General features: G+C 39.5%; 2 protein-coding genes across 2 annotated transcripts in view; one reads left to right on the top strand and one right to left on the bottom strand.

The window, feature by feature from the left end:
- The window catches only part of OIP5 (Opa interacting protein 5), a 15,736-nt gene extending 6,648 nt beyond the window's left edge, over nt 1-9,088 (bottom strand). The window contains exons 1-3 of the mRNA XM_006882996.1: nt 8,770-9,088; nt 8,451-8,517; nt 4,125-4,247 (exon numbers count right to left, since the gene is read on the bottom strand). Coding sequence (XP_006883058.1) covers nt 4,125-4,247; nt 8,451-8,517; nt 8,770-9,088 — 509 coding nt within the window. The remainder of the gene's footprint in view (nt 1-4,124; nt 4,248-8,450; nt 8,518-8,769) is intronic.
- A 329-nt stretch (nt 9,089-9,417) lies between these two features.
- LOC102871028 (nucleolar and spindle-associated protein 1-like) overlaps nt 9,418-14,707 on the top strand; it is a 52,781-nt gene continuing 47,491 nt past the window's right edge. Inside the window, exon 1 of the mRNA XM_006883223.1 lies at nt 9,418-9,510. Coding sequence (XP_006883285.1) covers nt 9,418-9,510 — 93 coding nt within the window. The remainder of the gene's footprint in view (nt 9,511-14,707) is intronic.

The raw sequence follows: 14,707 nt of genomic DNA, 5'->3' as shown, positions 1-14,707 counted from the left end.
AAGGCCCTCTATGAGGTGGATTGATTCAGTGACTGGGATAATTGGGATGGGAGTGTCAGATTCAGTGTGATTGGCACAGGACAGAGCGGAGTTTAGGGTTGTTGTACATAGGGTCGCTATGAGTCACAGGCGACTCGACGGCACATAACAACAACAACAACAACAAAACCCCATTTTTCTTCACCTTTTTATCTCTGGCATAGTAGATCACCTGATCGTCTGATTCAAAATGTCCCATGTGAATCCATCTCATTTTGTTAATACCTAGTATGTCGATATTTATGCATTCCATTTCTTTCTTAATAATATCCAAACTTCCTAATTTCATACTCCACGTTCCATTTACTAGTGTCTGCTTACAACTGTTCCTCCTCCTTTTTGTTTCCATATTTGAAGGCTCAGCCTCTGTTGCCATATCTGCTAGTCTAAGTGTGCACTATTAGATAGATCTTGGCTGAAAGCAGAGAGTGCAGTACCAGAGGAATGTCTATCTATGTTTTATTGACTATGCAAAGGCATTTGAATATGTGGATCACAACAAACTGTGGCTAATAATGTAAAGAATGGGAATCCCAGAAGACTTGATTGTGGTCTTACAAAACCTATACCAAGCTCAGAAAGCTATTTTATGACAAGAGCAAATAATCACTGTATGGTTCATAATCAGAAAGGATATACACCAGGGATGTGTCTATCTCCATATCTTTTGAATCTATATGCAGAACAGATCATCTGGGAGCCTGGACTCTATGAGGAAGAATGTGGCATCAGGATTGGAGGAAGACTCATCAACCTATTTTATGGAGATGACAGAACCTTGCTTGCTCCAACTGAAGAGGACCTGAAGCACTTGCTGCAGAAGGTCAAGGACTGCAGCCTTAAATATGGATTGAAGTTCAACATCAAGAAAACAAAGCATCATGATAGATGGTGAAGAAATTGAAATTGTACACAGCTTTGGTTTGCCTGACTCCACAATCAACCCTCTTGATAACAGCAGCCAGGAAATCAAAAGATGAGTTGCACTGGAAAAGTCAGGGACATCTTCAGAGTACTGAAGAGCAACGATGTCAGTCGGAGACTAAGGGGCACCTGATCCAGGCCACAGTCTTCCCAATTCCTTGCTATGTATCAAAAAGCTGGACAATGAGTAGGGATGATGGAAACACAACTGATTAGGGATGATGGGAGGACAATTGATGCCTTTGAGCTGTGATGCTGGAGAAGAGTATTGAATATACCATTGACGGCTAGGAGAACAAACAGGTTTGTCCTAGAGAGGTGAAACCAGGCTGCTCCTTGGAATCAAGGATTCTGAAGCTTTGTCTGCCATACTTTGGGCATGTTGCAAGGAGGGACCAGTCCTTGGAGGGGATATTATGCAGGGGCGATGTAGAGACAGTGTAAGAGAAGAAGACCCTGGATGAGATGGATTGATTTAGTAATGGCTAAGTAAGGAGGGTAGGTGTGTCAGAGACAATAAGATTGGCTCAGGATAGAGCAGGGGTCAGAAGCAACTCCATGACACATAACAACAAGGAAGCTGTGGCAATCTTATTTTCTACTGTCACATATTTGCTTTTCCAGCTTTTGGTGGCCATATGACATGGTTCTGAACAAGAATGAGGAAGTTTTGCTAAAATCAAAGAGAACATGCCCTGTCCTCCCACATTATCCATATCCTTTTCATTCCTAGGGAAGATGTATTATCTATAGATGTAACGTTTATAGTTAAAGAAGTCATCCTGCAATCAGGAGGAAGAGGCCAAGAGGTGCCAGAGACACTAATGCACACCCCTGGCATTGCTAAGTTACTGGAAGACTCCTAGAGCTGCCAATCAGCTTTTAGTTGTTAATGCTCCTGTTTGCTGAGTATTTTGTCACTAGCAAACAAATTCATTCTGATACACATAGAGATTTCTTATTTTCCCAGGTTCACATTACCTATACTTTCCTACTTTCTATTAAACCAAAAATAATGTATTGACTTTTGACTCCAGCTTTTCACTTTAAATGTCAAAAAGTTCCTAAATTCTCAGGATGTTTTCAAATTGATTTTCATTGGATGACTTTGTAACTGACAGTTTTGCTAAATGCCTCTATTAGCTCTAATTCTCTTACGCACTCTGGGGTTTTATGTAGGATCATACCATCCATTAATAGACATAATTTCACTTTTTTTCTTTCCCAATAAGAATACTTTTACTTAATGTCCTTAAATTATTATTTCTAACCTAGTATTAAATAAATATGTGAGAAAACAAAAAACCTTTTCTTATTAATAACTTACTTCCTTAAGCGAAACTCATTTACAGCTGGGACAGTAACTTATACCTACTTCTAAAGTAAGACTTAAGGTTACTAATGGCAAACACTTGACATTTTGCCCCTTTTAATTTTAAATATTGCTGTTGTTGATTGCCATCGAGTCGAGCACGACTCATAGTGATCCTATGAACGAAAGGCCTGAAGCTTTTCTATAACTATCACCATTTATCAAAGTTCAGAGTTTCCAGAGGCATGTTGTTTAGGAAGTGGATGCCACTCCTGCTTCCAATGGCTGAAATGGCAAATGTTTTATTAATGTTAAACAGAAATTAGAAATTTAAAATAAAAGAGTATCCACTTCAAGGAACTATTTTCCTGTTAGAAACTTTTAGTGGATTTCTGAGGCTGTAAATCTTGACGGGAGAAGAGTGCTACCCTTTCTCCTGCAGCATTACTGGTAGATTCAAACTGCCAACTTTCTGGTTAGCAGCCTGATATGTTCACACACTATACAACCACTAAGGTGCCTTAAGTGAGAAAAAGGAAGCCTTCACGTTTTATGAAAGAAATAAAATCTCTGGAGTTAAGGCTAAGATTGAGACCTCAACTCCAACTCTGTGGGTGCTAATTTTTTTTATCTTAAGATCTAAGTGAAATAAGCATAATGATTAATATAAAGTAGAAATGACTCATTACTGCTGTATTTTAGTGGTTAAGAAGACTAATGGCTGTTTTAGGTTGCTGTAATATAATAATCCACTTCCGTAAATGGCTTGCCTCCGGAAACCCCATGAACCTGGAGAAAGGATGAAAGTCACGCAAGTGTTGAGGACTTTCGTTCATAGGGCCACTATGACTCTACGACATTTAACAACATAGAGAAAGACCAGTTGGCCTAGTGGACAGAAAGTGATGCTACCAAGCCAAAGGTGGGTGACTCTAATCTGCGGTCCTCGGGCCTGTTTTTAATTGCTTTTGGTCAAACATTCTTCTAGGTCGTATAGGCCTGGTGTGTCCACTTGCTGTACACTGTTTAGCTGTGAAGCTAAACATTGTGACACTGATGTGTCAAATGTGATAATGATTACCCTCGGAGGACAGTGTTTGGTGGAGTTCCCCGATTAAAACAAGCTAGGAAGCAAGAGTGGCATCCACTTCTGTAAACAGCTTGCCCCCGGAAACACTATGAACCTGGAGAAAGGATGAAAGTCACACAAGTATTGAGGACTTTCCTTCAAAGGGTTGCTATGAGTCATCTACGACTCCAGCGCACTTAACAACAATAAGTAAAGAAATATCTAATGTAATTCATGGAAAGGAATAGCCAGGGAGTTACTTCTTCTCTCTCAGGAGATCATATGGTGAATTTATTCTTTTTCGTTTGTGTATCTGCCTCTTTCCCCCTCCCCTCTGCAAATAAGACTTCCTTGTATCCACATGCATAAGGTAAAAAAATAAGTCTTCATTTTCCAATTTCAGTATCTATATCATCTACCATAATAACCAGTTATTTCTGTGTCTTTATTACAAATTCCTAGTGTAGAAAATATTATTGGCTTAGCTTCAGATACCCATTCTTTGTACCTATAGAAGATATAGCTGGGGTAGACACAAACCCAATAATTTACAAATTATTTTGTAAATGTTTACCTTCCTAAAGTTTCTTCAGCCAAAGAAGACCCTCTGAATCACTCCATAGGATGAAAATGATTATAATATTATCATGAGATTATCAATGACTCACGATTATCCTTTTTTATAAGACAGTTTCTGACTATAGCATGTTCTTAAGTACAGACTGCCTTTTCTGAAAGATGACTTACATTTTATTTCATAAAGGATAATTGTCTACTCACCACATTATTTTGTCACTGGAAAGGCAAAAATGACCTCTCAAGGCAGCTAATGTAGCATGGGTGGAATACAGATGGAAACCAATGGCAGTTCCACAGGAATTACAGGATAAAAGGTTGTAAATGCTAGGAGGGAAAAAACCCAAAAGATAAGTAAAAAGGAAATGAGATAAATGAAAGAAAATTTAAAAAACAGATTCTGGAATTACTCCTGAGAACTCAGTGTCCAGGAATAACAAAGTCATGAAATCCCCAGGCCCAGGTCAAGGACACTAGTGTCTGGCAAAAGAAGCCATTCAACCTTGAAGGAAGATGGAATTCACCTCCAGCTGAAGCTTATCCAGGACTAAAGACCAAATTTATAAGAGCAGCTAAGAGGGGAGCTCTGGTGGCCTAGTGGCAAGAAGCTGCACTGCAATCCCACAGGTACACAGTTCAAATCCACCAGATGCTCTGCTGGAGAAGGAGGGACAATCTCCTCCTGTACCAGTCAGATCCGATTTGACGGTACACACACACACACACACACACAGAATAATTTTAAAAAAGCAGCTAAGATAATTTTTTTTTTTTTTAATTTTGTGTGCGTGTACCGTCAAATCAGATCTGACTGGTACAGGAGGATATTACGCCTCCTTCTCTGGCAGAGCATCTGGTGGATTCGAACCGTGTTCCTCTGGGATTGCAGTGCAGCTTCTTGCCACTAGGCCACCAGAGCTCCCCTAAGATAATTTTTTTTAAACTACTATCTCTGGGACCAGAATCTACAGATTATAGCTTTTGCATAAATCTTTTAAACCCTATATTCACTCACCCTTGGCAAAGGTGCCATTCAGAACAAGGAGAAATTCTGCTCCACACTTCTGTTTAAGTGAAGAAACTTTTTTTTAAACTCTGACTAGGGGTGCTGTGCATCATGCCAGGCACAAGGCTGCATTTCGGTGACTCCTATCATCTAAGACATAGTTCACTAAACAAAGCCCGTTGCATTATTTTCTAAGGGGAATGATACTGAAGAAATGTTATCTGCAAGAAAGGGTAACTCAGATGTTAATATCATTCTACCTTAGATTATAGATACTCTTGTACATTTTGGCCACAAAAGCAGTCACAGATGTACAAAGTCACTTCAGAAAAAGTCATTTACTCCTGAAAAGCAGAAAATCCATTAACTAGTCAGACTATAGGGAAATCTGGTGGCAGATGCAGTAAAGTGTTCTAACCCAGAGGCCAGGCTTCTCTGAGTGGTTTTAATTCATCAGCAGCTTCAAGAAAAAGGAACGGTTTCTTCAGGTTGCAATTTATAGCCTTGGAAATGTGCTGGAGAGTCAACTCTGAGTGAGAATGAAATTGACAGCACTGAGGTTTTAAGTTTAATCAGAATATCATTTAAACATACAAATCATATTAACTCCATTAGACTATCATTTCCAGCTGAAAAAAATTACATTAATTCGAGGACTATTAAGCAATTTATTAACAGAACACAAAGATTTTGCTAATGTAAATATTTTTAAGTTCGCTTAAAAAGTTAAATACAAATGGAAGCAATCTTGTTTTATTAGCAATCTGAAATTGACTATTTTTTCAATTTTATATTGGTTTGCATACAAAGTTCGTATACATTGTTTCATACTATCCTTCAACCATTCTCATTGTTTTATAAAAGCAATCACCATTAAACCTTGCCCTTCATTACCTTGTCTTTCCAGATCCCTGCCTGATCTTTCCCATTTCCTTTACCCCCTCTACCCACCAAATTGTGCAACCCTATGATATCCCCCTCTGCCCACCCTCCCCCTCTGCTTTCACCACTTTACCCCTCTTGGGTCCATACATGTTTTACTAGTTATCCTTCTGTTTAAATAATAATAATGGCCCTATACAGTAGGTGCACCATTTTACATTCTCAGTGTATTGGAATAGAATGGAAATTACTCAGTATGACTCTGGACTTACATGAAAATTCAACATCCAACATTATACTTAATGGAGAAAGACTAGGAGCTTTTTACTCAAAATAAAAAAAAAACTAGATAAGGGTGCTGCCCCTCTTGTCATTTTTATAAAATATTATACAGGAAGTTTTAGCCAGAAGAATAACATAAGAAAAATAAATAAAAGGCAATCAGAATGGAAAATATATAAAATTATCTCTATTCACAAATTATAAAATCCTTTGTATAGACAATCCCAGAAAGTCTGCAATTAAACATCTAGAGCTAATAAAAGGACTTAGCAAATGGTAAGATACAAAGTTAACAAAAGTCAACTGAGTTTCTATACACTGTTGTGATGTACCATGAAGTTGGAACTGACTCATAGCTGACCCTCCAAGCAGGTTTTCAGAGGTAGTACATCACACAGGAGGAGCTTCTCCATCCCTCTCCCTCAAAGCATCTGGTAGATTTGAACCACATGCCTTTCAGATCACAGTGCAGTTTCTTACCACAAAGCCACTAGATTCCGGTTCCCTAGAGCAGCAGTACCAACTCAGTGTCCTAGCTCAGATCTCTAGTTTTCTACTGCAGCAGCTGCTGCTCTCCTATAGGTCTGGCTGACCCCAAGCCCTCTGGCAAAAGTTCTCATGCCACATTCTATGCTGCTGCTTCTTTGCTGGTAGTGAGATTCACAGATTTCTGCTGCTGACCTTGTTCAATTTAAACTTGGTAGAATGGCAAAACTAGCCAATCCCTTACTGGATAGACTGACATGTGCTAGCTGCATGTTCCTGTCAAGCCAAATGACAAAGTTGAGGGGCAATGGCTTAGGAAAGTTATTTTGAGCAACAGATCCACTACTTGACAGTGTGCCTGACATAAGCCATGGTGCCTTTAGCTGTGCCATTTCAGAGCTCTCTTTACAACTCTTGAGATACTTTGTATTCTACAGACACTTAGCTCTTTTGCTTTGGTGTTCTACAAATCAGGTAGATAACTTTCTTCAAAAGGAATACAATGTGAATGATAAGTAAACCTAAAAGGCACTCTGGTGGCTTATACAGACTGATAACTGTGACTGGAAATGGGCTCAAGTGTGTCAGGGATGATGGGAATAGCACAGAATAAAAAGTTCAGATCTGTTATTCATAGGGTCACCACCTAACAAGAACTGGTGGCTTAGTGATTGCACCGTCAACCCAAAGGTTCATGATTTACTGACTCTGAAAACCTGACAGATGATCAGCTAAAAGTCATGACTCGACACACGTGTAATTTTTATTTTTTAAAAGTAAAAAATGGTGAGCTCTGGTGGCCTAGTGGCAAGAAGCTGCAACTGCAGTCTCAGAGGTGCACGGTTCAAACCCACCTGATGCTCTGCTGGAGAAGGAGGAACAATCTCCTCCTCTACCAGGCAGATCTGATTTGACATACACACAAAAAATAATGAAATAATTTTTTTTTTAAAAAAGCAAAAAAATGTTGTAGTTATTGTTAAGTACAACTCACAGTGACCCTACGAACAACTGATCTGAACTCTTTCCTATCCTGTGCCATCCTCACAATCTCTGACACACTCAAGCCCCAACTGCTGCTGAACCTACACCTTTCTCCTTCACCCTCCCTCTCCACCTTCACAAGCATGATGCCCTTTTCCAAGGAATAACCTCTTCTAGCAAAATGCCCAAAGTAGGTGAGGTGTATCTTCATCAACTTTGCCTCCAACGCGCACTCTGGCCATACTTTCTCCCTGACACATTTGTGTATTCTTCTGGCAGTCCATGGGATAGTAAGTACTCCAACACCACAGTTCAAAGGCATCAATTCTTCCATTATTCTTAGTCATTATCGAACTCTCAGATGCACGGCAAATGACTGAAAAGACCATGGCCTGATTAAGTGCACCTTAGTCCTCAAACTGCCATCACTGCTCCTCAAAAATTTGGAGAGGTCCCTAACTAGACTTTCCCAGTGCAATACTTTTCCTGGGCTCCTGATTGCTGGTACTAAATGTATTGACTGTGGATCCAAGTAAAAAGAAATAGGTAGAATTAATTTTATTTATTTATTTTTTACTCAATAAAGCGCCCAAGAGACACAGTAGACGAGCAGCACTTGCATATATCACCAGGAATATTTGGCCCTCAAATCTTAAAAACTGCATATAGACATACCTTTTTCGTTTAATTGACATTCTTTTCGTACGAGATTCAAATCGGTAAAAAGAACATTCTTCTTTGTATGTATGGCATACAATGTATGGCATATTGTATCGATGAAATTCTTTCTCTAGCACAAAATAAGGACCAGCTTTTTTCCTTGGCCATGTCAGATGTACATTCTCATTTAGTGGGAAACTAGGCAGCCAGGCAAGATTCCTTGCACTTACCTGCCTTTGAGTGGATCGTCAACGCCAACCAATAAGGGAACTTCCAAATCAACGTTATTTGTGACTTCTAGAAAAACAAAAACATTGGCCAGAATTCGTACCTCTGCAGGCTTTAATGAAGGAAAACCATTCCAACCACCCACAGACAAACTTAGTGGCATTATTATTATTGTTGTTGGTTTTTTACTACTATTATTATTATTATTAAAGATACTCCTACTAGCAAAGGGGTTAATACTTTTTCAAATCTTCACCCTTTAGTCCTAAGTGCGCTTTGGGGAACCGGATGAAGAAAACTCCAAATGATTTCCGGACTCACTGGAGAAGGCCACGGCTCCAAGTTGCTGCGACAGGTCCCAGGCGAGGTGCAAGGAGTCGGCGAGCACCGCGTAGCACTGCGCGCACTGGAACACCGCGCACCGCTCCGGCCGCAGCCACGACAGCCGACCAGCTCTAGACTCCTCCGCCCCAAGATCCATGGGGTCAACGGGCGAGGACCCCTTCACCACTTGCGTGTCCCACTCTAAGGAAGTCGCTGAAGAATGGTCGCCAGTTGACTTCTTAGCACCACGGTTACAAACATCTCCATGCTGCAATCTTGCATAAATAGACGGATGCCTACGAGGCCGGTTCGCCATTTTCCTGCGGTCCCCGCCTCCGTTTCGAATAGCCAGAAGTCTCCGCCCAAGCGTGCTCATTGGACGTCGCGTCTCGGGGACGAACACACCTCACAAACCGGTTCACGCAGGGAGGGCTGGGAAAGAGCGTGCCTTTGTGGGAGGAAACACCCTTTCTATTGGCTAATGCCAAGAAAATCTGCCTTTTTTAACCAATGGAAATACAGGATTCTTAATTTAAACTGACCGGGAGCTTGTTTGGTCAACGTTTAGAGTGGCGCCAGAGTTTTGAACGGTGATCAGCGATTTGTGGACGAAGCTGTCCGTGGTCACCTGGATTGCAGTTCGCAATGACTGCCCACGTCTTGGAGGACCTGGATTCCTTCAAGTACAGTGACCTGCAGAACTTGGCCAAGAGTTTGGGCCTCCGGGCTAACCTGAAGGTACGGTGCAGGTGCAGGCCTTTGGGGATGCGGGTGGGATGAGGGCTACCTGGGGAAGGCGGGGAGGCGCAGAGCGAGGCATTTAGGGATGAGGCAGCCGTGTGGCCCTTGGAGCAGTAAACATGCTTTGATTTGATTCCTAGAGGCCTTCTAACCTCCGGAAGGAAGGAGGTGAGGGAAGGAAAAAACCAAACCCATTGCGGTCTAGTAGATAGATTCTCACTCCGAGCAACTCTGCAGGACAATAGAACCGCCCCACAGGGTTTCCAAGGGTGTCAATCTTTATGGTAGCTGACTGGCATATCTCCTGGGAGTAACTGGTTGTGTTTGAGCTGAACTTTTAATCTTTCATTTTAGCAGCGGTGCACTTAATCACCGGGCCGCTAAGACGCCAAGCAAATCTGAAGAGGGGCCATAATTTTCAACAGATTTGGAGCTTCTAGAGCTCGCAGGCAGATTTGGCTTGATTTTATCGGAAGTACTCTGTGAAACTTCCTACAAGAGAGGCGCCCAAAACCTGAAAAATGCTAGTTAAGTGATAGTCTGTTGCCAAAATAATTATACCTGCTCTTGAAAACTCCAGACAGTAATTCTAGAAATTGTAGCCGTGCCCATACTCTCTTTTCCTAAAAAAAAGATTGCAAGGACTTCCAAGTACAAAAAGCAAGGACGTGCCAGTTTAAAGTTAAAGTGTGCCTGATTCAATCACGGTCTTTTCAATTACTTCCCATGCATTGGACAATGAGTAAGGATTGCAACTGGTAAGAAAGCAATTAAAAATATTTTTAAATGAAGTGTTCTTTAAGTCTAGAGGGGCACAGTTTTGAGGAAAGCCTCTTTCTCAAGTTTCAATGCTTTAACTAAACAGTCTTGGTCATTCCCTCAATTATCATAGTAATAGAGTGCAAATAACCTTGAAAGTGCTCAAAAAGCTACAGAATGAATTATGGTTCCTGGTTTCTTGGGTTGGTGGGTTTATGGTTAAATGAAGGAAGAGGAATGATAGGGCATGTCTGAGAGACCTGAAGCTTAACTGCAGGTGAAGATAAAAGAGAGAGGCAGGGATCTGATGAAGTACAGGATCCAAAGGAGGAAAGAAAGAAGGAGTACAAATGAGTCAAATTCTATCTAGATGCAGCATAGGATAAGATTGTAACCAGACAACAAAACATTGGAACAATTTGAAAAAGGCTATGTTCATGAGTACTCAGAAGTATGCCCAAGGACATTCCTTTGTTATTCAACCAACAGGCACTAAGTCTGGGAACTGATTACTTTGTCTAAACTATTTTTTAAAAACCCATTAAAATCTGTTAGTGTGATGACTGATTTAGGCAGAGTAAATACCACAGCCTGTAAGTACTACAAATCTTGAATATATATTAATATTTTTCAGGAAAAGAATTAGAATACTTAGGACATTAGTTCTATATTGAATCCCACATTTCTCTCTCTCTCTCTCTTTGTTTTTTTCTTTGCTACGTTAAAGACCTTAGAGGAGTATTGAAACACTAGCAAAATAGTAATCAATAAAAGGACGTTCACACTAAATAGGGGTTCAATTATAAAAATGTGTCCCTGGTGAGAACACCCTTACAAAGTACCAAGAGAGTATGGGCACAGCTACAATTTCTAGGAGAATTACTGTCTGGAGTTTTCAAGAGCAGGTATAATTATTTTGGCAACAGACTATCACTTAACTAGCATTTTGAAGTGGGGTTTTTTAACTAGAAAAAGCTTTAATTTATGTATTGATAGTACAGCCAGGAGCTCACTAACTTAATACTCATTTTAAAGTTATTTAAAAAGTTATCAAAATTTTACTCCTTTGACTAAAATCTTTATAGGATAAAATCTAAATAATGAGTAAATTCCACAAATTAGCCTATATGGAAAATAAATTTTAAAAGAAAAAAAAATACTAGCTCCTTCTTTTAAAATCTTTTTATTAAATAAAATGAAAGAGTCAGCTCCTCCTATTTGTTGCCACTCATATTTTTTCCCTCTCCTCCCCTTCATGCCTACACTTCTCTTCTTGCCAGCTTAGATTACAAGGACTGGCATTGTTGCCACTTTTTTCCACTACCCATTCCCATACTTAGTTGGCAAAAGCCCAAGCCTGATTAAACTCAGCTGTGCTTAATCCTTTCCTTGCCTGTATCTAAGCAGCTGACTCAGACTGGAAGAGGAAAAATTACCTAATTTTGTTGATTAAACATCATTTAAACATATTACCTTATACCCTAAAATCAGCATGTGATTTTAGTACATATCCTTGGTAGTCATTAACTCTTCCACTCTTGAGGTCAATTCTTGTTGTGTGTCATTGAGTCATGGGAACTGACCCTCTAAGAGGTTTTCAGAGGCAGTAAATTGTGTGGGAGATTGCCCATCTTTCTCCCACAGAGTGGAGCAGCAAGTGGTTTTGAGTTGCATGCCTTTGGATTGGCAGAACAACTCCTCACCCACGAGAACAGCAGAGTTCTGAACTGAAGAGGACAATTTTTGTGTACCATCAACCCATGAGTTGGAACCAACCCATAGCTGACCCTACAGCAGATTTTCAGAGGTTGTAAATCATAAGGGAGGAGATTGCCCATTCTTCTGCAAAGCAGCTGGTGGATTAGAATGCATGACTTTGGAACTGCAGTGCAGCTTCTTACCACGAAGCCACCAGAGTTCTGAAATCCTATTGGATAAATAGTTGTACTACCAAAGAGGACACTTAACTTATAGTATTTTGCCTCAAATTGGCTCTCATCTCTTATTAATGCTGTTTTCCTTGTATATACTGACCTTTCTTCTGGGCTGCCTCTGGATGGGCTCAAAAATCCTACCTTTCAGTTAGCAACCAAATACGGTAGTCATTTACGCTATTCATAGACTTTGTCTAGAACTTGTTACGTGACATCAAATTGGCTCCCATTCATAGCTTCTTTATGTGCTGTACAACAGAAAGAAATCCTGTAAGACTGCTATCTAGCCAACTGACTAAGATATTCATGACTATACCTATTTGTAGAAAAGTGATAGGATAGATTGCAAAAATTGTCAATATCCATAATGGTACATAAAAGTATACTAAAGATAATTCTAAAAATTGCAATACTACCTCAACAGTTTAACTGTCAGAAATTCAGGAGATGTAGCAGGAGGGATATCATTACTGATGTCAGGAGGAAACCAGAAAGATATTTACCTGTGTTGTTTTGACTATGCAGATACATTTGACAGTGCAGATCATCATGAACTTTAGAAAACATAGTGAATAATAGAAATTCTAGAACAATTAATTGTGTTCATGCAGAACTTATTCATAAACCAAGAGGTAGCAGTTCAAACAGAATAAGAGTATACTGATTGGTTTAAAATCAGGAAAGGTATGCCTCAGGGCTATATGTTTTCATTGTTCTTATTCTGAATCCTGAGCAAACAATCTGAGAAGCTGCCACAGGCTGCTCCAGTCAGGAGGGGCTTGTAAGCCTGAGGTCTAGGGTCTCGAAGAGGGAACACGAAGGTGGGTAGAAGTTCGTCAAAGGGACAATGAAAGAACACCAGACAGTCAAGTGATCTTGATGATTTTAATTCTAAGTCATTCTAATTCTCCTTCTTCTTTCTTCCTTTTTTCTTTCCTTTTTCCTGCTTATTACATTTGACATGATACATTTATATCCCATTTTTACAATTAGGGGCTTAATCAACAGCCAGAAAAACAACAAAAGTAAGAATAAAGTTTACATTCTTTTCTTGCACACAGCTATTTTTTATGGTCATGGTTCCTTGGTAATTGAAGAGCATGGAAAGCTATTCTTTATGGTCACGGTTCCTTGGTAATTGGAGAGCTTGCTAGACAATGGCTTTTTCCTTCAACATTTTCTTTTTAAACCTGTTTTTTTTTTCAAACTGTTTTTAAACCTGATCTTCAACTTGTTTAGGTTACAAAGTTACAAAGTAAAAAAGTTACATTTTAAATTTAAGCTGATACATTTTACATTTTTAGCTGAATTTACAATATTATTTATTTCCATTCAAAAGACAACACTTTTACACTTTCTAGGGGTGATCACTATCTCAATAAGGGGGTTTAGGTTTATACAAAGGATGTTTTGGGTCATAATATTGCCTAAATTCATCATCCCAACCTTGTGTCTCTTGATCTATTTTACCACCTATACCTCGCATAACATCTTTCTTTTGGTCACTTTCAAACCTTTTGAAAAATATATCCCAAGACACAAAACCATCAGGGTGTTTTGCATTAAATTCATTATATTCTCCAGTATATGGAAGAGGTTTATCTGTAGGCTTTGGAATTCTGTAAGGGCCTTTCCCAATAGAGGGCTGCCCAAACAACCATTACCTAATAGATAAACAATTCTTCCACTTGATGTTCTCATGGTGGGGGGCAAGGGTTTGATTTTATTCTTTGAAGGAGTTTTAGTAATGCTAAAAGAACCTGAGGTAATGTTTGCGTATTAAAGTCGTCACCTCCATTTAGTTCTTTCCTGGAAACATTTAACAAACTTTTAGTAGGAACACTTTGTGTAAAAAACACAGCCTTTTTTTCCCTATCCCACATAGAAAACATAAAGAGACAATAGAAGAGAAATTACAGAAAGGCCAAGAACCGAGAGGCTGACTTCCTTGAAGTTTTCGCCTCAATCGAGTGATTTTGTCACGCAGACTCCCTTGGAATTGGTGTGGCAGGGACATACTGACAATTTTGCTTGCTGAAAGTAAAGAGGACATGAAGCAATTACTGAGGAAAATCAAAGCCTTTCATTTGGATTACATCTCAACAGAAAGAAAACAAAAGTCTTCACAACTGGGCCAATAAGCAACTTCATGATAAGAGAGGAACTATTGAAGAAGTTGTTAAGGATTTCATTTAATTGGGTTCACAGTCAATGCCCATGGAAGCAGCAGTCAAGAAATTCAAGGATGTATTGCAGTGGAACATATCCATTACAAAAGACCTCTTTAAAATGTTACAAAGCATCTACAACCAGGAGAAGATAAAATAGATGAATGGGACCTTCTAAGAATCAAATCCCTATGCAAATCCAAAAACTTCTCCAACAGGGTAAAAAAGGGAAGCCACAGACTGGGAAAAAGTATTTGGTAATGATGTGGGACTTATATCTAGAATTTATAAAATACTTGAGCACCACAACAAGATAAAGGTGAATAATCCAAT

Source organism: Elephantulus edwardii, unplaced genomic scaffold (assembly GCF_000299155.1).
Source record: "Elephantulus edwardii isolate Elephantulus edwardi_28Jun2011 unplaced genomic scaffold, EleEdw1.0 scaffold00026, whole genome shotgun sequence".
Taxonomy (NCBI): Eukaryota; Metazoa; Chordata; class Mammalia; order Macroscelidea; family Macroscelididae; genus Elephantulus; species Elephantulus edwardii.
The sequence above is the reverse complement of the archived record's forward strand: the minus strand, read 5'-3'. Positions and strand labels throughout refer to the sequence as shown.